A 24,706-nucleotide genomic window follows, 5' to 3' on the forward strand; every position below is an offset into this window, starting at 1 on the left:
TTCTTAAAAGGTTGAGAAACACTGAATTAGGGTACCTCTTGTGCTTGTTGCAGGAGGACCAGAATGAGCACATTCTCTACATAAAGTATGTGTGGTGTATTGAGGACTGTGTTAGAAATGCAAGCTATCATTTGAGACAGAGTTTGTGGAGGAGAAGGGTACTGGTCTAGAAGGCTCTGCGATCCTAGCAAGAAAGTCTTGTGAGTGTTACACAGTCATTCTGAAAAGAGACAGCCTTCCACCTCACAAATTCCCAGAGCCCAAACATCTACACAACAGTTAAACAGCCACTGAGCCCCACAACCTGAGTCAACTGGCACAGACCAGTTGAGGGTTTTTAATTGCAGTGTAGGCATACCCTCGGAGTCCTAGTGGATCCATTTCAAAAGACAGATGAAACCAAGAATTTTTTCATATTCACTTGGCAAAGAGGCTATAATATTGTCACTATTATCCATACTTTTGTCATCTCCAGAGCAGAATTCGGTAATAGCTTTACATGGGTCTACACTCACTCAAACACCATTCAGAAACATCAGCTAGCACACAACATGGCATGGAATTACATAGTGGCATAAGATATAAGAAACATATTCTTTGAATCCAGAGTCTCTCAAAGATTACTTCTCAGTCAATGTTTTACCACTACATTTAGATAAGCTGAAATGCCTGAGCTAAAAATGCCAATGTTTGTATATATGAGGAAAAGCATATTAAGTGGATGGCTTTCTAGACTAGAATTTGCTCCCTTGCGAAAGATCCAGAGTTTGTTGATATTTCAGGCATGTTATAAGGATCTGGATTCCTCTGAGGAAGTGAGGTAAAAGTAGGGAGGATTTTAGTGAGCTGCAGTGTTGTTTTAGTACTTTGGGGTTTTTACATTGTTCGTTTGTGATGTTTTAAAATAAGTTGTATAGTATGAGTGCTTAGAGAACTGTAATAAGATAACAGTCTACACTGATAAAGTAAATACTATATTATAAATACAGTAAATATAAATATATGTACTATACAGTCATCTATTAAGCTTTGTTTGATATTTATTTTGTGACTCCTACAAATATAAATATTTTCATAATATCTAATATCTGATAAGTATTAAAAATCTGATGTGTGTGTTAGAATGTGTGTTGCTTGAATAATGGAAAACCAGAGAGTACAAGAAATCGGTAACAGCAAAGCCTCAGTAAAAATTATGAGGAAATAAAAACCCTCCACCCACATCCAGATAAATAAGCAAATCTAGCATTAGCACATTCTGCATTTTAAATTAAATATTCTACAAAACAGAGTTTTCAGATCTGCCTGATGCAAAGGGAAATAAATATATTTCAGGCTTTAAATAATTTTCTCTAGTTTTTGCTTTGGAAAACGTATGTGACTGCACACAGAACATCTGATAATATACCTCAGCATTTCATTGTCTCATATACAGATAAATTATTTTATTTCCAGAAAAATCTATGTAAATAACTTAAGAACTAAATCAGTTTCCCCACTGAACTACATTTCCTGTCTGCCTCAAAATTATCTACCATGTTTGTTTAATTATGCTGTGATGTTCATAAAGATTTCAAACCTAAAAGTTGTTAGTAGCAGAGCTGGGACTTATACCAAGTCTCCAACCTAAATCATTCCTGTCAGAACAGAAAGATTGTGAATGGTGGTGGTTGGGTAACCAAGGAACTGGTCAATGCAATACAGAGCCTCTGTGTTACTGGCTCAAAATTAACCAATGGCTGAAATGATCAAAACTCATCACCTGATGAGGTACTACCACGGGGTACCACAGCAGCACAAGCAGTGTGACTTTCTCTACACTGCCTGGCTAATGTGCCCACACCATCCTCAACCATGGGGGCTGCTCTTAGGTGGCTACTGTGAAAGCTGTGCATGCTCTTTCTCACAAGTACCCATATCAAAACTAGGGGTGAAGTCAAGAGGATTTAAGCATGTGTTTTGCTGACTGGGACCAAGAACTACCACCAAAACAGTCACTCTCATCAGTCTCATGGAAGCAGATGAAGTCTGGGCTGCTTCTAAGAGCACCCACTCCTACCCAACCAGGTGAGGGTGGCGGGCACATTGGTGAAGCAGTGTAGGAAAATTCATATTGCTTGTGCTACCGTGGTACCTTGTTTTATGGACACACAATAATCCAGTCAGTCTAGCACATTTCACTCCAGTTAACAGACACCCACATGAATCATAAATTCTCACTAAAATATCAAACTCCAACTACTTCTTTGGGTTTTTTTTAAATGTGTTTATAAACACATTCCCCCTCTAGTGTAAGGGAGAATAATTACACTTCATGTTTTATTCCATTTTAAATTCTTTAAATGGAAAACACTATTAATATAGAAACCTAGAGACTAGGTAGCCACACTTTTTGCACATGAAAGGTTTTATTGTTGTAACTAGTCTTTGTTTACAAAGTGTTCCTTAACATTTGCAATTTAAGCTTGGTGAATGGCTTCTGTAAGCAATCGCTAGTGAATCAAATATATCGGGCCATCTCCCCATTGCAATAAACTGTCAAAGCTCCATTGTTCTAAATGGAGCTACTCCTATTCACAGAAGCTGAGGATTTGGCCCAGGAATTGTTTTGAATTAGCTTTGAATCCTCTCATACTTAAAGACACATGTTCTTTAATACTCTCCCCTCATCCCGAATTTTAAAAATAACTGTGAACAGCACTATATTTAATATAGAGCCCCTCCTAGATGATCAGGTATGCTTTTCATATGATGTTTCTAATGCACAGCTGACTTGCCAGTTCAAAACTAACTAACGGCTGAGTCATGATTAACTAAACCAGCTTCTAGTGTGAATACATACAGAAGAGTAGCTTTCCTTCATTCAGCAAAAGTGAGGTACTAGGCAATTTGCTCAGGAAGGAGAAGTCATTCTTCTGTGCAAGAATCTCTTTTAGAGTTTTAAGAGCAGATAGGTTACATGTTTGGTTTACTTTTTTATTTTCTCTCTCAACAGAACTCTACAAAATATTTCAGCATCTTCTCACAGCATTTTCTGTGAATTCAGTACCTTTAGTACCCATCATTATCTCACATTGACAGCAGAAAAACACTGAATTAATCATTTATTATCTTTCCTCTTTCCCCTTGATGATGTAGCTGTTGAATCTGATTGATACAGGAATAAAAGTTAAAAAGGTGTCACCAATCTTTTATGGTTTTGCATACACATTTGCTAAGGCCGTCCTTTTACTTGCGCTCATCTCCCCCAATTTGTGGGCTTATATTTATCCCCTATTCTTCCTCCTTTCTACAAATTCTTTTCCATTCTTTTGTTTCCTCATTAGTGTTTAAGGTCATTCATTTAGGGGCAACTTTCTTCCAGTTTTGTTTAAGTACTTCCAGCAAGAATATTGGTTTATGTGTTTAGCACTACTGAATAGCTCTCCAAGTGTACCTTCACATTCTTACTTCATCCCACACCTTCCCGACTATCTTCTTTTGTATTTTTAAAGGCATCCCACCAACTACTCAATGAAGGAATATTTATTGAAGTTTATGGTTCCTTCCTTCTCTGTTTACATACCAAATTAATAAAATGCTGTTTTTTCCCTGGTTCACATTAAACAAAGAAGGGAGAGAGAAATGAAGAGGGAGTGTGTGTATACAAGTACCTCACCACTAGCAGACATATGAGAGGAATACATTTGAGATCATTGTGACAGGTGTTTAAAAATGTAATTGCTTCAGTGCTAACAAGCATGCTAGCTATGTGGGACAAAATGCACCTAATTAATGAATTTGAAATACCCTGTGGAAGTGTCAAAGTTCCACCGGAATGCTGACATTAAAGAGGAACACTATCAAATGCCACCAGATAGGTGATTATGTGGAATATCAAGTGCAAATTACTTTCAGCAGTGATAACAAAAGGAGAAGCAAAACGAGTGTGTGTGTGTGTGGTGGTGGGGGGGGGGGGGTGTTCAGTCAATGTTGAAAATTTCAATACTTGATGTTGGTGCCCCCCATCCCTATATGGTATCTGTCCCACTGCCAGGCTCTCAACAGATCCTCCAACCCCCCCAAGAGGCTCCAGCAGAACAGCACCAGCAGCAAGAGAGGCAGGTACCTTTTAGAAACTGATATCACAGCATAGTAGCTCTTCTTTGACCTCTTCACTCCTTCAGCTTCAGTTAATGGACTCTATTACCAACATTTACTGGTATTTACTACTTCTCTTTCACTGTGCTCTCATCCTGTTGACCCTACATCCTCCCTCCTCTCCTTCCTGTCTACACCCTTTTCCTCCTTTTTTCTTCTTTCCCTTCCCCAGAGCACACCCTAGAACAAGAGCATATAAAATATATTTAAGAAAGTAATGAGCAGTGGTTATTTTAAATTTTAAAAATTCATTTGGCATATTGTTATACTGCATAAGTGCATAATCATTACAGTTACCCCTCATCCTCCCATTGTTGATTAGCTCACTTGTTGCGCCTTGTCCTAAATTAGATGGTAAGCTCTTCAAGGCATGGTCTGTCTTTTCATATCTTTTTACAGTCCCTAGGAAAATAGGGATTCTATCTGACTGGGGTCTCAAAGAGTTAATGGAATATAAACAAACAAAAAAACTTTTATGACATCTCTTAAGAAACGCAATGCATTTTTTCTGATTCTCTGTTATTGGTCAACCTCAATTAGTGCTAGATTTCTAAAGTCTCATACAGCTGCCATTTGACACCCCTTTGTTCTGATGCAACCTCTAACAGACTGAGGAGCTGAGAATGAGTTGAATCCAGTATCTAGGTAGCAAGGAGCCTGGGTAGAAACTCTACTTTCACTCAAACATGTCACCCCTCCTTGTTCACAGATCTCATGATAGCCCAACCATCCTCCATCTGAAGAGGGTGAACTGAGCTTCCTTCAGATCTTGTAGTAAATGTCACATGTGATTAGCCAGCAAGTCTCACAGTTGAACTTTATGAGGATTGGCATTTCCTGAAGAGCTGAAAACATCCCTCCTTAATACTCTGAGCTCATCTCATTTGTTAACTGATAAGTTTTCCATTTGAGGTAACTGGGAAAAAAGCGTCTTCAATATCAAACAAAAAATCTCCAAATGTAGAGCTACTCTTCACTGATTTTCTTTCTTGACACCAGCAGAGAGAAGCTCATGAAGTTTAGCTTCACTGTTTCTGTTATTTGTATTTTGACAAAGATGGACTAAGAAATGGTGGGCAGAAGAGGAATTATAAATGCTTAGAGATTTTAAATCAAAGAATTGGTGTCATTGTACAAGCAAGTGAAACTTCTACTTCGATCTGTACATTGCTGTGCAATTACTACAAGAGGCAGATAGAAGTCATCAAAAATGCAGTAGCAAATGCAAATGTAGAAAAACACAATTAGGGCCACCGAGGGTATTGTCTACACAGCAAAGGAAAACTCACAGCTGGCCCACGCCAGCTGACGTAAGCTCACAGCCAGCCTGGGCTCAGACTGCGGGGCTGTTTCATTGAAGTGTAGATGTTGGGGCTCGGTTCGGAGCCGAAGCTCTAGGACCCTCCCACCCCACAGAGTCCCAGAGCCTGGGCTCCAACCTGAACCCGGAAGCCTATACAGCAGTGAAACAGCCCCACGGCCTGAGCCCCATGAGCCCGAGTTGGCTGGCAAAGGCCAGCTGCAGGCTTTTCTTTACTGTGTCGACATACCCCTATAGCATGTAGGTCCAAATATAAAGCTGGATTGTCACTTCGTAATTTGCACCAGGCATGGGGCAGCAAGTAGACTACAATTTAGTCCAGGTTCACCCCTTGCTGGAACAGGGAGGAAGGGAAAGAGAAGAATTTTAATTCATAGTAGCCTTTACCAAGGGCTGAATGTGCTCCTCCTTGGTGCCACTCAGCTGTGCCGGCCTATACATGGTGGATGGCTAAGTCAGGGCTCTGCCCATTTCCTGCGCCTGCCTGCACAGTAGCAATCTTGCAGAGGCTGCCCTTCCATCTTGCACTTTGAATCAGAATGTGGGGGCACACAACAGAATACAGTGTCACTTCATGCTCCCTTAACCCCCTCTGTGGTTATGCAGGGCAAATAACAACCCTATTAAGTCTCTCCATATGTAGGCAGGATCAGGTTTTATACTTTAAACACGTTTGATTCGGAAAATGAAATCAAAGCCCTCTCATTCTGAAAGTAGTTTTACAGTAGGCTTCCTTGAGGAGTCTGAAAAAAAAGTTGTTTTTCCTGGACAACCTCCAGTTCATAAAAGTATGAGACACAGTTCAACTGCTGAAGCCAAATTTGTTGTTCCCGCCCTCCCCACAAAGACTGGTTTAAATCCAATACCAGAAGGGGTTTTATCTACCATAAAATACCCTGATTTAGAAACTCCAAAAGGCCACGATGACAATAATTGTACCTTCTCATTGGTGAGGTCGGCTTTGGACTCTCTTGCATTTATACATGCAGTTCTTCAGACCAATATTTGAACTGCTGCTACTTTCAAGTACTGAAACAAACAACGTAGACTACTGAATACCTGAGAAGTGGACAACACCTTCACAATGAGGACTGCAAGGGAAATAAGAAGTGGCCACAGATATACCAAACTGCTCTAAACCTCGAAGCAATGATGATGCTCCAGACAGCATCAAGCTTCTGAAACTCTCGACAGCTCCGCATTTGTTCCCAAGAACAATGCATTCTGGCGTACCAGGAGTGGGGCAATCCCAGAGCACAGCAAAATATTGATTTTAAATATTTGCCTCATCTCCAGTTCCCGGTCAGTTCCACAGTTGCATCGCAATTTTTAAGTTACTGCACCTCTCTCAGAATAGCTCAGGGCCATAAAAGTAAAGCACACCGGCCTCTACTGGTTTTCATGCCATCAAAACAGCCACTTTCTCTTTTAAAATGCCAAATTCTACTAAATTCCTTAGTCTCTTTTTTACATTTGTCATAAATAACTTCTATGCAAACTAGTTAAGGTCAAAATAGTAACTAAGAGAAAATGAAAATCCTGTTTCCTACTCAAGGGATCTATTGCCAATAATTTCCCAGCAATGTTATCTTGACCTTGTTTTTCCATACAGTTTTTGACACCTTTTTAGAGGCAAAGGTGAAATAAAATGGGCAGTGTAAATTGGGTGGAATAAAAAAAAAGCACTGGCAATGGGCAAATAGTTAGATTCCTCTTATTTATTTCCAGACTTTTTAAACATTAGCAGGTTTATAAGTTGTAAAACTTTTTTTTTTTTTATTTTTGTTGGATTTTAGATGGACTCCACTGAAACACACTTTTAGCCTCAACTCCTTTTAACTAACTGTTTTGTTTATGAATTTCCCAGATTTTTTAAAATGAATGTCAGAAGTTTAAACTGGGTCAATATAGAAGGACCATAGACCTGAGCCCTGCTCCAAAAATCGTATGACCACAAGTAAGGTGGCATTTTCCACCTACATTCTTAGCTAAACCACAGGAATTGTGTGTGGTGTGGAGTGTACTACAGCAGGGTGGGATATGGGGATAATGGAGGGAAAGGGATGCAAAAGCTTTTATCCATATGGAAAACTAAGTAGTCAGGGCCTGGTCCAAAGCCCACTGAAGTCAGCAGGAATTTTTCCATTTACTTCAATGGGCTTTGGATCAGGCCCTTAAAAGTTTTATATGTAGAAGATAAAAATAAGTTTTTAGGTCCTTAGGTCCCACAGACCAAGTATTTAGGTCATAAAAATGGCCATGCTGGGTCAAGACCAATTGTCCATCTAGCCAAGTATCCTGTCTTGGAGAGTGGCCAGTGCCACCCACATGCTTCAGATGGAATGAATTTCAAGGGCAATTTCGAGTATGCCATTCCCTGTTGTCCAGTCCAAGCTTCTGCCACTTGGAAGTTTAGGATCACCAAGAGCATGGGGTTGCATCCCTGACCTTTGGCTAATAGACACTGATTGACCTATCCGCCAGGAACATATTTCATTCTTTTTTGAACCCTGTTATACTTTTGGCCTCCACAACATCCTCTGGCAGTGAGTTCCAAAGGTAGACTGTATGTTGAGCGAAGAAGCATGTCCATATGTTTGTTTTAAACCTGCTGCCTATTAATTTCATCAGGTGACCCCTAGTTCTTGTGCTATATGTAGGGAAAAAAATGTTACCTATTAACTCTTTCCATACCATTCAAGATTTTTTAGACCATTATCAAATTCCCCCTTACTCATCTCTTTTCTGAGCTGAACAATCCCAGTCTTTTTAATCTCTCCTTGAATGGAAGCTGTTCCATATTCCTAATCATTTTTGTTGCCGTTCTTTGTATCTTTTCCAATTCTAATATATCTTTTCTGAAATAGGGCGATTAGAACTGCATGCAACATTCCAGGTGTGGGTGTAACATGGATTTATACAGTGGCATTATGATATTTTCTCTCGTTATCTATCCCTTTCCTAGTGGTTCCTAACATTCAGTTAGCTTTCTTGAATGCCGCTGAACATTGAGCAGATATTATCAGAGAACTATCCAAGACCATAGGAGTTGTGTGTTACCATTCTTTCTTGAATAGTAACAGCTATTTTATACCCCATCATTTTGTATGTATAGTTGGGCTTGCTGTAATTGCCAGGATTGCCTCATGAACGCTTTTTAAAAATAATCATTTCATAAGCTATCCTGCAGTCATCTGGTATAGAGACTGATTTAAGCAATAGGTTGCATACCACAGTTGTTAGTTCTGAAATTTAATATTTGAGTTCCTTCAGAACTCTTGGGTGAATACTATCTGGTCCTAGTGACTTATTACTGTTTAATTTATTAATTTGTTCCAAAACCTTCTCTACTGACACCTCCATCTGAGGCAGCTCCTCAGCTTTGCCATCTAAAAAGAATGGCTCAGGTGCAGGTCTTCTGCAGTGATGTTCTCCTTCCAAGACTTTCATCCTCCTCTACAGGACAGAGGTTGTCAGACTGGGGGTGATACCACTCTGTGTCCCTGAAAGTCTCCTCTATGTACCTCGGTCTGTGTTAGCTCCTCCAATTTAGCCACACCGGCCTCAAGAACCCATCCTGTCTCTCTGAGGGCCATGAGTTGCTTGCACCACATGCACATATATGCCATCGGCCCACAAGACATGTAATTGTACATGCTGCATTCAGTGCAATAAACTGGATAGCCCCCACGCTGCTGCTGGACTTCTGCCTGCATATTTTAACTTTTGCAAAGTTTTTTTTTTTGGGGGGAGAAGGTACGGATGGGGGAGGTGGGTATTAGCTTGGGTTTAGAGTATGTTTGTTAGGTGTACTTTTTAAAATCTCTCTCCCCCCTCCACATTATTCCTCCTGTTGTCTCTCTTTTCTATAGGGCTTCTCTAGCACCCTTCTAGTACATAGGTTACAGTCCCTAAGCCTCCTCCCCTGCAGCTGAACTCTCACTGCAGCCAAACTCTCCCTACCTTGGTACCTCAATCTATTGTGAGGCTCCCTCTGCTCGAGAGCTGGACTTGGAAGGAATGCCTCTCTGACTCCCTCGCTAAACAAACCTGTTTGTTAGCTCCCCTGATAGCTTAGGGAACTGGCTTTTTAAACCCATTCTCCTTGAGATAGCCTCATCCCCTTGTCAAGGAATCCTAAAAGGGTTATAGATCAAGGGATAGCAAGCTAGGGGTTCATTAGTATGCACTCAGCCTAGCCTAGCAGGACATTTGGCTCAGCACACAGCCACCATAACAGATCACACTATAATCTTCAAGCAAGCAAAGCAAACACATAATAAATAAAGTAACAGAAAATCACCCCAAGTATCACGTAGTCTCCTCTCCTTTCCCTGGAGAACTCCCACACAGAACTCCCCCACTTGCCACTCCAGTTCACTACCTTCACTGGTTCCAGCACTGGCGTTGTCACTGGCCTTGTTGAGAGGTCCCGCCATACACTGGCCCCACCATATAACCACACTGGTAGCCCCAAGTCTTTCACTTCACTGCTCTACTTGTGGGTTGTATGCTGTGTGGGTCCCAGGATATCAGAAAGACAAGGTGGGTGAGGGGATATCTTTTATTGGACCAACTTCTGTTGGTGAGAGAGATAAGCTTTGGAGCTTACACAGAGCTCTTCTTCAGGTCACCTGAAGTTGGTCCAGTAAAAGATATTACTTCACTCACCTTGTCTCTCTCTACCTATGGGTGACAAACAAGTCACCCTCCTTTCTCCAAATCTCTCTGCTTGGGCATGTCACAGCCAGCACTTTTGTATAACTCTTCTCACAGCCTAATTCCCTTTGCCCCATTCCAAGGCCCATGGTTCATTTCTGTTCCCAGGCTATGGGCTCTCAGTGGGTATGTCTACACTGCAATCACGTGGTGGGATTGCAACTGAACTAGCTTTAATCTAGCTAGTTTGGGTACCAAAGTAGTGGCAGCATGGAGTTCAGCACGGTCTAGCCACCCGAGTATGTGCCCAGGATTTCGTGTGGGCTTGTAAAGCCCATGCTACCACAGTTTCACTGCCACTGGTACCCAAGATAGCTCGATTAAAGCTAGCTCAGCTGCAATCACAGCATGTGATTGCAGTGTAGACATACCAAGCATCTGCCCTATATGAAGGGGCAGACCTCCCCCAGATCAACCCATTTTCTGAATCCCTGTTGCACTGCCCACTCTTGCCCAGCACATGGCTGCCTCCCTGCCCCAAGGTCCCTTAATGAACCTGTTCTTACTAGCCCTCCTTTTAGTCCTTCCCTTCTGTCCTTCCACAGCAGCCAGTGCATTACTTCTTCCACTCCAGCCTTTGGGCTGCGTCTGCTAGCTTTCCTCATGACCCTGCCTGGAGCTCTTCACAATGCTTTGGGTCTTCCCTCTCATCTCCACTCGTGGAACTGTGGCAACCTCTTCTGGCCGGTTGGTCCTCCTCCTTCTCTTTTCCTTGTCCCTCCCTGCAGCTGCTGAGCTACTTATCTCACAGATGACGGCTTTCAGGTCTGCTTCCTCTGCTCTGCATGGCTGTACACATGTCCCTTAGATAGCAGCCACCTGCATGCACAGATGACTTTCACCCTTCTGGCCTCCTGCCACAACAGCAACAAAATACATCTGAACCCTCAAATAACACACAGTTTTCTGAAATCTGCTGCCAGTGTTAGACCATGCTTCTGTTCCAAGGTAAATCAGCAGAGGTTGATCCAACCTGTTTGCTGTCTCTACTCCCAGATACCAGTTGTTAAGAGCATCCAAGTTGACCCACCGGCCTATTGGTGCAAGTCATCGAGCTCTGCCTCTGTTTCTGCTCCCCCTCTTCTTTTGATTCACACCTGGTCTTTCAAGTCCATCAGGTTACTAGCAGTAATTATGAAGATTCACTATAATATGTGAAATCCATATTTTTTCCCTTGATTTAATTATCCCATAGTTCACTTTCCTTGAAGAAAGGCAGGTAAACTTAAAAACAAAAAACCCCCAAAACAAAAAAACAACAAACAAACGTGTCTGAAAATTCTTAAGATTAGCATAACAAAGAATGAAAACACAGTAACAGTTCTTGGTTTTCTCTATTTTGCTTCCTTTGTGCATGGAACAGCACTTTGTATCATCAGTTTCACTACTTCCCCTACACAGTTTTTTTCCATTTTTGTTTCTGTAGGTTTTTCATATGACGACATAGGAGAAAATTCATTTACAAGAGTAAGAAAATGTCATTGTAAAACTACTTAAATTTTCAAGGAAATTCATAGGCAAGTGTAATGAAACTACTTTTAACTTCTTTTTTTTACCCTGACTAGACAAAGTTTATGTTGTCCGTTTGCTCTCTCTACTTCTACTGAGAGAGAATCACTTTCTTTTCCTCAAAATAGCTGTCACGGTCCTCTGGACTTTTCATAATATGTGCTTAATGAATTAGAATTTGCTTCCTCAAAAGCTAAAAGCTTTAAGAGAACATCTCATGGTCTGCACAAACTATCTACAACATTTTAATGAATTTTTTTGAAAGGGAAAAAAGATGACATAGTAGTTAAAACAAGGAGCCAGGAGTCAAGAGATTTGGGTCCTATTGCTGACTTTGACATAGACTTAGCAGATCTTGGTCAAGTCACTTAATCTCTCTGTTTCACTTTCAACATACGTAAAAAATAAAGTAGCCACTGGAGTCAATGAATAACTATTCGTGTCATGTGACAGGGTATAATCATCTTTTGTAACCCTGACCTATGGAACGTGCCTGGGGCCAGGAAATAAAAATCACTTACTGTACCAGTATTCTGTGTGTCATTCCTTTATCACACTTAGCTACCCTATTGTTGTGCTGTGAAGCTAAATTAATTAGAGTCTGTAAAGTGCTTTGAGACTCACACCCAATGCAAGGGAAAAAAAATGTTTAACAAAAAATCAGAAAGCACTGCAGAGAGAGGTTTAATGGAAACCCTATCTCAATCTTCGCTCTAACGCCATTACCAATACTACTAGGAGAAAGCAATGAGATTACCATAAGATGCATGGAACAGGTCTTTAAAAAGGGTCTTCATTCAGACTGTACCATTGGACAAAGACTACACTTCTTTCCATGCCATGGGTATCCTGCCAATGAAAGGGTGTACACAGAAGTGTGTTGCAGGAGGAATGAATTTTTTGAAAGATGACTGATAAAACAAACAATGAAAAATTAAAGTAATAAAGTTCTTAAGGAACCAACAGAGCCTCAATTCAATGCACAAGAGGAATAAACATCTGTGGTCATTCACTCTCAAGTCACCATGCTCATGAATTACCAAAATCTGAATAATGAGAGCCTACATACCTGATAATTTCATCCTCCCCAGCATTATCTAGCTTATACTTATCAACAGCCAGCCGGCTTATATGTTATAAAAAACAAGTTACAGGAGTGCAAATGCCCCACCTAATACCATTAATTTAACTTTTTATGTTTTGTGACTTCAGCAGGTTTTAACTAAAGGAATCAAAATGTTTTGAGTTGTGTAAGAAAAATAATGATAATAAATGCACTGACAAGCTGATAACATGTATGTCACTTCAGCTGAAACAAAGTTTTTAAAGCTTATAGCAATTCCTGAAAATAAGGTGTTTTGGTGGAAACTGACAGATCATACAACAGCAAAAAAAAAAAAAAATAAAATGGCAGCATAATAACTGTATTGAATTCTGTTTCCAAACAGTCATCCTTTCATGATTTGAAGTTAATTATTACATTTTGTTTAGAGCAGTTTGAATTGTGTGGGTACAGGGGTAAGTGAATACACATTCAGAAAGCAGATTCAAAAAGCAACCAAGTTCTACCTTGATCAAAATATATATCTATAGTTCTGAGGTTATACAGCATATTTTCAAGTAGAATTTCATGTTATGCTATCCTAGGAGCATCAAGAGATAAACAACACAAAGAAACAAAAGCAGTTTCTATAATGCTATTCTACATTTCATTCTCGTGTTCTCAAAATGCTAGCCCATATGTCACTTCCTCATGTTTGTTCCCATTTGCACTTCTAAATATTATTCCTTTGGAGAGTACAGGTCACGGACACTGATCTCAATTTCCTTCTGGTCTATTAGGCACAAATCTAAACTAGCTTCCTCCACCGTATTACAGAATGGATTGACTCAAGTCAAACCACACAATGAACACCACAACAACAGTGCATCACACATATAGCCAAAATAGCTCATTACAAGGTATTAGTTGTGCAGTGCTACTACAGAGCACCAGCTTTAAAAAGATAAAGTACGTTCTTAAAAACCAGTGCACCTGTGGGCTTTTGTAGTTGAATTTTAATGCGACAGGAATGTAACTAAAAAAAATCTTAATTGGCAGAAGGATGAATGCTAGTTTAAGACCTATTCTGAGACCTCTTGTTTACGCAAGGTACGTAGATCACTAAACCACACCACAATTAAAGGTGGACCCACAGGGACCTTCATGGGCACTGCTTTCTACCCACACCCCCAAAAATCACTCACTGGCTCTAGGGCTGCTGCTCATCAGCCAGCTGCTTCAAGTCCCCCTGCTATACTGGTGAGTGCAGCTGACTCATCATAACCTGACTGGCTCTTTTCCTCAGCCACAGGGGAGAAGGAGGCGGCTACGAAAATGCCAGTAGCCACAGCATGAAACCTGTGAGAGGACGGAAGTCATCTGTGAATCACCAGCCTAGCACAGCAAGGAGTGCCAGCACCAACTGCCTATCCCTCACATATGCAGTATTCTGAGGGGCTTCTAGCCATATGTACCTATTCATTTTCAGAGAGAAAAATGAGGGTGAGCAGTGCTGAACTAGAAAGCTTAGCTTCCCCTGAGGAGAAGGCTTCAGTGGTACTCTGACCTTATTAGCCATTTCTTAATCAAGTCAAACCCCAGGCAGGGCTTGAATTTTGACCCTACTCAGAGCATATGCTCTATGTCTGTCTTAGAGCTGGATGCTCCCAGGGTCACAACTTCCTTTTTGATTTGTATAATTTAAAATGAAATATACGTTCTCCAAGCACTGAGTTTACAACCACTGATACAAACTCATACTGCTCCCTCTCTCTATTTCAGCTTACACAGTATAGCCAGCATGACTTGGTTTCCATCAGAGCAGCCAGATACCACACTGAGAAGGCTAAGCCAGTACACTTTTGACTGTTGGGAGATCTCCCATGGCTATTATATTGCTGTCCTGGAGTTACTTTTAGGTCTCCACAGGGTCAGCTTCATCTGAGCCACTGACGAGTCCTCTGTCATTTTCATTTGACGTGTTCAGATCAAAAGATGTGTTTTAATCAGGGGCCATCCAGACCCTGGTGTTTATACTATTCCTGAGGATCTCGGGATGCCTGGATGCAGGACCAGGGAAGAAAGTCAAAAGGTTCCAGGCTTGGGAAGCAAAGGTGAATGGATAGAGCTCAGAGTCAGCTAGTGCTCATCAGGTTCCACGCAACTCAACCCGGAGCAGATAAGAGACAGAAAGGTAGCTGCTAGGTGGGGGAGACAGTCCTTCTGGGAAGCTTGTGCTAATCTAGTAGGTAAGAAAGTAACTGAAGTTTCTGTCCTGGTGGGAAAGCTCAATTTTAAAAGGAGAAATTTTTATCCAGACTCTGTTTTGTTGCAGCCTGCAGCCAAAAGAACCAGATTATGTTTATTCCTGCTTTCAGCCCATCCTGCAGAGGGAAAGAGGCCTGTTGATTGCTTGTTTTACAACCTGCTAAAGAGAGACTTTCATGATACCTTTCAGAAGAAAGGATCCAAAACAGCTTTTGTTTGACAGCCTGAATGATTTTAGTCTCCCGGAAAGGAAAGCAGGGAGTATAGCTCAGTACAAGAAAGAGGAGGCTCTCTTAAGAAGACAACAGGTTTGAAAGGACCTCCCAGACTAATGCTGTGTTCACTCATACTGTACCACTAGCCAAAGACTACACATCTTTCCATGCCATCGGTATCCTGCCAATGAAAAGGAATACACAGAAGTGTGTTGCAGGAGGAATGCAAACCTGACCTATGTAATGTGCTGGAATTCTCCTCTTTTCTTGGTACCAGGAGCAGAAAAAACCCCATGAGTGTTTCTCTACACACTACTATGAAGGAGCTCATCATAAACTACAATGGTGTTTTAAGTACCTGTGTATCCTTACTGAAAGCATGTTCCCTTCCCCTCTCATGAGATAATTTTTTTCAGTTAGCAGGCACTTCCTCTGACACACATTAAGAGCATCATAAAAATACAGTTGGTGTCTAAACTCAAATACCAATCACATGTAGGAGGAGAAGTCATAATTTAGCTGTTAGCTCAGAGACAAAGCAATGCCTCAGATAGTAGGGACATTCTTGATATAAGTGAAAATAAAAACTGAGGAAGTAATACTGCCTGGCAATCACAAGTGAGCTAAACTTAGAGGAAGCAACTGCTGATTTACATTATTTTTAATATGTACCACATTGTGTTTTAGGTTCTATAACACAGTAACAGTTTGGTACTTCTGTCCTCAGCCATAAGTGAGCAATAGTACAAAATCTTTATTTCCAAGAGTAATAACAGAACTTTCTCTGTGACTGGCAACTTTCCTATTTCATTTAATGATGCTCTGACTATATAACCAACCGATCCTGTAGAATTTTATGTTATCATCGGTGTACTAGTGTGTTCTGGCCTGTTACTTGGTACTGGTACTTCAGAATTTTGCAACTGATTTTGTAAACTAGGCTTCTCTGCTCTGCCTTAATGATGAGACTCTGGGTTCAGCCTTCAAGGTGTTACTACTGTTTGGCTTTTCTCTCATTTGCAACCTGCACCAGACCTTGGCTCATTCAAAAATCCAGTTGTACAAGTTTCATTGTGGGTTAGTACAAACATAAACAAATGGGAGACAGTAGATACATGCTGGTCTAGGAAGCTGCTAGACCTTAAATTTGGAACAGGCAAAAATCAGTCTCCCAGCTGTGAAGAGGAACCATTTAGAAAATCCTCTAACCTCTTCCAAGGGAGATGTCCATACACCAAGGTAACTGGACAGCCTAAGATATATGTAGATCTCAGGGCATCCACAGATTTGGGGTCCAAGGTCATAGTCACTTCTATTAGTGATGAGGCAAACCAACCACTCCCAATGAGATAATTAGAAGGAAACCTGACAAGCACAAACCTGCAGTTTCTAGACAACTCTCTGCTCCTAGTTATACAAAAAAGAGAGAGCATGGACACCAAAAGTTAAAGTAATTCCATCACCATGACAAATGTCCCTATCTTCAGTCCCTTGACAACAAGTCATTTTTTAAAGGTGGTAACGTGGTCATCAAGAACCAGATTGAGACAACCAATTCATTTCACAGAGATCACTGAACAGGTATCAAATGATAACTATTCTGTGGTCAATAACAAGCTAGGATGAATTCAGAGCACTAAATTAGGAAGTAAAAGGCTCAGTAGTAACCCTTTATCCATAAACCATTGAGTCAACTAGTTTTCTATCAGTGTGTGAGATACTAAATTGACCACTCTAGACAAATTATTTTTAATGAACTAGATAAATCAATAAAAGAACAAAATAAAAACTTAGAACTTGCCTAGTATCTTTCGGCTGAATATCACATTCTGAACTGACTCAATATAGCTTTGCTAACCCTTAGTGCTGAGACTGAGCTGATAAACCCTAAAACACAGGTCAGAAATTTTACTTAATATATGTATGCTTGGAAGGATTAGATTTTTATCAGTAAATGTCAATTTCACTGTACACCCCCACACACAGATTTCCATCGATAATAATCCAAGTTTACAAATAGGCAAAATAAGTAAAATCATGCCTGAGAACTTATTAAAGTTTGATTTAAGCATATTTAAACGGAATCTGATAAATCTGGCCTTTAAGGTTTATCCTTTGAAATTCACTTTCTATGTTCATAATCAAAATATAACACTTCTCAGCAAAGGTGCAAATTAAAAAGCACACCTAAAAAATTGTTGACACCGATTCAAATCATCTTGTCTATTTTTACACACAGAAAAAATAACTATTGGACCAAAAAAAAAGGTAGCAACCTTGATGTAAAATATTTAGTCCATTATTCACACATTTTGACAATCTACAAAAATACAATTAGTCTCAGTGTTGGACACATCAGACTATGTTGTCCCTGCATCCATAAAATAAACCGATAATACTTTTAATATAAATTATTCCAAAATGTCTCTTTTTAGTAAATGGCCTTCATTCTCCTTTGTAAGTTTAACTGTAAGACAGAGGTTAGAGTAAATCACTTTCAGGAGAACTGGAAAATATTTCCTCGCCTTTAACATTTGGCTCCAGTTAAGTTAAATCATGAGGAGCTATTCCAGATTTTCTGGCTTGATAACATTAAAGCATACTGCATCTACAGTTTAAACAAAATATATCTGGGAAGTAGATATATACATTTTTCCCTTTATTTTTTCCACAGTCGTTGCTTAGTAGTCTTACTATTTACAGTCACGAGCCCTGATTCTACAACCTGAGCCATGCAAATGGACCTTTGTGCCCAAACAGATTCAGTGGGAGGATCAAGACCTATGAATAGTATAGAGAATTTTTAAGAATCAGGAAGGAAGCATTAATAGCCATGAAATAGTTGAGCTCATTATTTGCAAGTTTCCATTATATACTTTCACACCAGGAGGGAAGATTGTACATTTAATCTGTAATAGATATGGAGTAACTGTCCAACCTTGGATCAGTTTTTTTTATTTTGGAAGCTAAACTGGAAAAGATGGAATTTTACCATCCTCAAAAAAGCTTTAAAAAAAAAAAATTGGAAATGGTCAAGGGGTTGGGTTTTTTTGGTCTTACTCTGACTGCACCCTCTCTCTAATAATAGTAATACACACCACTTTCCATTTTTTGGTCAAAGATCTTGAAATGCTTCACAAAAATTAATCTTCCCCACACTCTAGTTAATTGAAGTGACATCGTCAACTCATATTTGACTCAAAATTTAGTTTTTTGTAAAACCACGCTTTTATAAAAAGCTAAGAGCAATAGAATCATTATGATGATTCCTTTTAAATTCCAAAGACAAAAATCTATTCTTAAACTCAGTATGGCCAACCCAAAGTATTCAAAAATCATGAGTCAGACCCCCAAAATTCATTAAATTTTTTGAAATAATAAATTTTGGTTTCTTTTTATTTGCCTTCTAATTTCTCAGCCTTTAGGGTATACTCAAGTTATGTTTTCAAGTCTTTCTTCTTCTTCTTCTACAACCCTGAGGTCTAGAAAATTATTTTATTAAAACTGGGATTCTCTCATGCAATCTCTTGGTTTCAGCAGCTGGGGCTTAAAATAAAATTGTGAGACTGATGATAAAATTACAAGATTTGGAAGTTCTGTAAGCATTTCCCTCCAATGTTAGCAACCCACATACTACAGCATTGAGTTCTTGAAAGGCTATGAACAAAGATGACTTTCACCTCATCGATTTTCACTGTTTAGCTTAGAGAAGAGTAGAAACAAACAGCATCAACTGTGATAAGAAAGATCAGTTTTAATAATTTAAGATATCTATATTGTGGCAGTTGGACTTTTGGAGTAAGCGTCTCACTCTAGACCTTTATGCCAGATAAAAAGGCTGAAGCTGTGTAAAAGGACCCTAAAAAGCCCCATATCCAGCCAGGAGAGGATTCTCCTGGGACACACCCTGCAGAAGGCATAAGGTTATTCGAGTTGGAGGCTTCACAAGCTCTGGGGTAGCATGTGTGCCAGGGCCAAGGCTGCAGCATATACAACTACAGAGGTTCTAGGCAGTGCTGTGGCCATAGCTCAAGGTGGCTGCCACAACTTAGACAGGGACCCAAAACTATCCATATAGGGGATGGTACAGCCCTCAGAACAGCCCAGAACTGGGAGGACACAAAGGTGACAAAGCCCCATTAGTCCCATTCCTGCCCCCGCCAAATCTCTGAGCTTGGAGTTCTGCACTGAGCCTCTCAGAGGTACAGCACAGAATCTCTCCCGTGGATCTTAACATTTTTGCATTGCATGGCTGTAGACATTAGTCATCATTGTTGATATTATTCATCATCTGCGAAAGTGCAGAAAATTAGGGACTCTGCCACAGAACTTTCATCTAAAGGATTAAAGCAGTTCTGTGTATTAGGCTAATATTTAAATTCTGATCCTTTCAAGAGAACCTTTAAAAAAATTAAAGTAGTTTTGTATTTTTGTAAATTAAAAAGAAAATAAGTTACAATATTAATTATAGTTTGGATGAAGAAATTTATTAATTTGCAATATATGATCATGATCATTCAACACCTTTATTTGACCGGTACTACTCCTGTTTTGCAGACGTGAAAACTGAGGCACAGAGGCCTAAATTTTCAAAGGTGACTAGTGATTTTGGATGCTCACTCAAGGAGAATTAAAGAGGACTGCAGGCACCCAGCACTGTTGAAAATCAATGCATATTACAGTGTTTAGAACTGAGCATTAAAAAATCACTAGAGAAATATGAGCCTAAGAGTTTAAATGATATGACCAAAGTCACATAGTATTTCTGTAGCTGATGAGAACAGATCCTATTACTCCTTATTTGGTGCACTGACCCTTAGATCACACTCCCTAAGCAGGAAATCCCTAGAATTACTAAATCACCCCTAAAGGATATATATATTTAAAGTTACACACAACATGTTTCCCCAAATTACTTCCATCAAACCAATCTAGTACACAGCGTGTCTGTGGGTTATCTATGGTAACCAAGAGGACACATATTAAAGCTATCAAGAACATTCAGTCAGAAAAGTAAAATGAAAAGAAAAAAAACAGGACTGCAGCCCCAGCAACCAGTCTCTCTCATTCTTCTTGGTCTATTCAGTTGAGAACAGAATAAATCACTTCAGGTTATTTCCAACAAACAATTCTGTAATAAACGGCTACTCCATTAAGCAGCTAAAGACAATTAGTAATATGGGGCTATTATTGGAGGTATTTGGCTGACTTCAAGTGTTCCTAGATCATGACTGCAATCTGAAGAAGTTATACTAACTGATCATTTAATTAAACACAAACTTTTATCAGAGGCACTTCAGTTTTACACTTCTTTCATTACAAAAAACAACCTCTTCATTACAATGCAGGGCTCCGAAGAAACCATAATGCATAATACAGCAGCTAAAAAAAGAAAACCTTTTTTCATTTAGAAATTCATTCTCTCTCAAATATTTAGACTGCAACAGGGGGGCTTGCCCTTTAAAGGCTAGAGATGTGAGGTAGCATAGGGCAGGACTTGAAAATCATCCCTGATACCTAGTTGCTCAAAGACAAAATCAATTAAACTAGTAAAAAAAATTACTGTAATATATATCTATGGCCACACCACCAAAACCTGAAGAAGAGCTCTGTGTAAGCTCAAATGCTTGTCCTTTTCACCAACAGATGTTGGTCCAACAGAAGATATTACCTCACCCACTTTTTGTCTCTAATAAAATATTTCAGTTCTTTTGTCATTCCAAATCAATTTAACCCTTACCCATCCCTCCCCATGTATCTCTTAGCAGACTCTTCACTCTTGCATGTGGCAGCAGCTGTCTGCTTAGCTCCCCTCCCTCAAACAAGGTTCTCTTGGTAATCTGCTGCCCAGAGAAAGAAGAGATGGTTGCTGCCACTGCCATTCTCTTGGCCACATATGAGCAGTCTCCAAATTCCTCCTCTATATCCTCAACTTTGTATTGAAACCGAGTGAGAGCATGAGTTAGAAGAGCTGGGAGAAAAAACTGCTGCATAGTGGACAAGGACCCTGCCAGTCCAGCAGCAGAGTGGACAGCTGTGGGAAGGAGGCAGAGTTTTAAAAAATTACCAGCTTCCTACTATACAGAGTTAGATATAAAAGTGGGTCAACAATGCCCTGTTAAGAAGCCCCACTGCCATCCCCAGATGTTGGGAGAAGGAGGATGTTTGGGGACTACCGCTTTCATATCAGATTTGGCTCAGTCAGTGTTTCATAAATTTGAAGCTCCATCCTCTTAGCTACTGGAAGAGAGAAGAGAACTTTCTATGTCTTCACTTTCCAAAGCTTCTGGGCTGCTAGAGTGGAGGGAGAGAAAAAGAAGATCTCTACTACTCTACCCATCACCTGGCAACATTTTCAGGATCCTAATTAAAAAAAAAAAAAAGTCTCACGGTCACAAAACAGTTTCTGTTTGGGAAAGAATGTGAGAAAAGATATAGTCAGGCCTAAGTTTGCTGACAGCATTGCATGGAAGCACTATATATGCTTCTAGTTTGATAAGCTTTAGTAATCCACCTACATAGCTTTTGTTAATTAAAATATATCTAGACAAGATCTCTTTAGAAGGAAAGGAGCTATGCTTTTGTAAATGAAAATGGAAACTGACTTACTGTATACATCTATATGCTAATCTAAGGAAAGATTTTTTTTTAATCTTCTCAACATTGGTAGCCATTCACAATTATATAAATTATAGCTTTAACACTAAAAACAACGAAGGCTTACGTTTCATTTTTAAAAATATTTTGTTAACAAACCATATGGGTTTGCCACAGTCTCTATTTTGATGTATGCTGTACCTTTTCTGGTGGTTCTAATAATTGCCTCAGAAACCAGTAGAGGGCTTCCATTTGAAACTTCATCTATACACTTCTCTGGTGGTTTGTTGGCAATACTTTCTTTCTTCATGTCCTTCTTTATTTCCTGTATGGGAGGGAAAATGAAAGATAGAGTATCCTGTAAGACATTTTGTAGTTAAGTCTCAAGTGCCCTGTACTGGGAAAAGTCAGATGTGAACTATGATACATTCCAAAGGCTCAAAATCTGATAGCTAGACTCATCAATGGACTTTTTATTATTATTTCCACAATAATTTGGGTTATTCTTACTCTTCTCTGCAGATAGCAAATAGTTACACTCTTACTATTGTACAGTTACAGGTTACTATTGTACAGTCACAGGTTACTGCTAGTCCAGTGAGTGGAACAACTGGACACATTTTCAAACTGGATTCTATCATATTTAAGGGCTTCCAAACACATTTAATTAAATGAAGTTAATTAAAAAAAAAAACCACCACCCAGTGGGCAACTCAAGTTTGTGTCAGCTAAAATCTTTAAATTGCCCCTCCCTTCTCACAATAATGATAATATTTCAATTCAAACTGTTGTAGTGTGATAGCCAGTGTGTATATAGCCACAATATAATACATAACATTTCTTCCCCAATTCCTGGATATATTTAAAGTGAAAATGCCACATGAAAACCAAGCAATATTCAAACTAATAGGTTATCAACATTTTCTCCAATCATTTTTTAAAGAGTTAATCTCAACAGTTGTCACATTTCTGTCTGTAAAAATGTCTGCCTTCTACCGTAACAGTAACACCCACACCTAAGATTACTATAATTGATTACAGAAAAATATTTTTCACCATTGCTCCAACATAAGTACTTGTGCATTTGACAACCTAACAAAGAGCAGCTACGCAGTTACCCTTGTAAAGGCAGTTTCTCCTGTTGTTTCTGTAGGCCTTTCAACACAGCAACAGGATAGGATAGGAAAGCTTTTTTAAAATAGGAAAATATGACTAACACTATAAATATTAAAAGGGCCATCCGGAGCAGGTATCACACCAGTTACTACTGATAACACATATTTTGCAACTGATTACCTTTTAAGGTGACTGTCTATTTAGCAATGGACAGGGGAAAAACAAGTGGAGTGAACTTTCATCCAAGCAATATCCACCCCTTCCCTCATCATTAAGTCAAAGGGAAAGGTTTTCCCCCCAATTAGTTCTCATTAAACAAGTACTTACAGAACATAGGCAGGAGCACCGTTCCACAAACCTTTCATGCAGACTTTAAAATACAATCTAATTTTAAGTTTTTATATGGCCCCATCACTATAATATTTGATCACCTCATAATCTTTAACAATCTTCACAAAATCCCAGTGAAGACACAGGAAGTCTGTGATGGAGCAGAAAATTGAACCTGAGTCTCCTAAATTACAGGCTAGAATCCTACCTGCTGGCTTATCTTTAACATTTTTATTGTAATTTCTAACGAACGTCTACATTTACGTTTATTTCTAGTTTCAGACCCCGAAATGTCTCAGCAGTAATTTTGTGAATCCTCTGATATTTTTCTAAAACTGTTTTTAAATATAGCCACCCAAACAGTACTACTTAACCAGACAATGTATTAGTATTCATTATTTGCATGAACCTGAGCTGTCTGCCACGTCTCCAAAATGCATCCCCATGAGATGCAATTAATGCACAGATCTCTGAAAGTGGAAGTTGTATAATACTGCTCCTTTAAGCAGTGAAAGTGTGTCTGTGATTGTGCGTGGGCTTCCCAAGCAGTGCATGGCATCATATCCCTATGTTAATACCCATGATCCAGAAAGTATGCTCCAAAAATGATGCATACATTTAAAAAGCAATAATACTTTTTAAAAAATAGACTAGTCCAGCACATGATTGTTACAAGAGTTTATTTTTTAAATCTGAAATAGAAAAATAATAAACTTGTTCATTCTAAGTCTGGAATTTCCAAGCTCAGTTTGCAACTCCAAATGACAGACTATCTGCCAGAATATCAAATGGACACTGACAATTTAAGTGGAAGGAGCTAGTATGTCAAAACATTAGTCTTCTTCAAGCATGACCTCAGAGACCCTGCCTTATTGCCAGAGGTAGTTTCCAATGCACCACTGCCAAGTGGATTTGTCAAGACCTCATGTCAATAAGAAACAAGAGTTGAAAAATTAACTGCTACAATCACCAGTAGCAAATAGGAAACTTTTCCTTATTGAATACAGAGGGTGAGAAAAGTATTAAGCCAGCAATTTCTGCAGAATATGATTTTGCAATACAAAAAAATTACGTTCCAAGCTCTAACAGAAAAGCTTTCTGATGTGAATGAAGTACAGACTTCTAGAGTCTGCAGAGAGAGAACTCTAGTGCTTCTGCTCCAGTGTATAGCTTTCCCAACAAGCAGACCGCTAAATTTACACAACATAGGGAGCTGGGAGAAGGAGTGCGCCACAAGCTGTCCCTTTAAAGGGAATTGGCTCTGCCTCACCAGATCCTGATCCCGATGGGTTGGGCCAACTATCAGATCTAGCTGGGAAGGACTTAGGAGCTTTCCATAAAAGGCTGGGGAGAAGAGTTGCAGGAGGGAGGTTGTATCCTATGACTAACCCTGAAGGGAGAAGGCAGCAGGAGAGAAGGACGCGACTGTGGCTGGCGCAGGGGAGGCCA

The 24,706-nt window shown here is 39.6% G+C and overlaps 1 protein-coding gene across 5 annotated transcripts in view; it reads right to left on the reverse strand.

Moving 5' to 3' along the window:
- Positions 1-24,706, reverse strand: part of SH3KBP1 (SH3 domain containing kinase binding protein 1) — a 333,778-nt gene that overhangs the window by 190,352 nt on the left and 118,720 nt on the right. For all 5 annotated transcript variants that reach the window (XR_010919120.1, XM_067545017.1, XM_067545015.1 and 2 more), the window contains one exon: positions 22,013-22,136. Coding sequence is in view for 4 of the 5 variants with exons in the window: in XM_067545017.1 (XP_067401118.1) it covers positions 22,013-22,136 (124 nt within the window). In the remaining variant the exon portion in view is untranslated. The remainder of the gene's footprint in view (positions 1-22,012; positions 22,137-24,706) is intronic.

This window comes from Emydura macquarii, unplaced genomic scaffold, assembly GCF_026122565.2.
Source record: "Emydura macquarii macquarii isolate MOO-44397 ecotype Brisbane River unplaced genomic scaffold, CSIRO-AGI_Emac_v2 contig_1043, whole genome shotgun sequence".
Classification (NCBI taxonomy): Eukaryota; Metazoa; Chordata; order Testudines; family Chelidae; genus Emydura; species Emydura macquarii.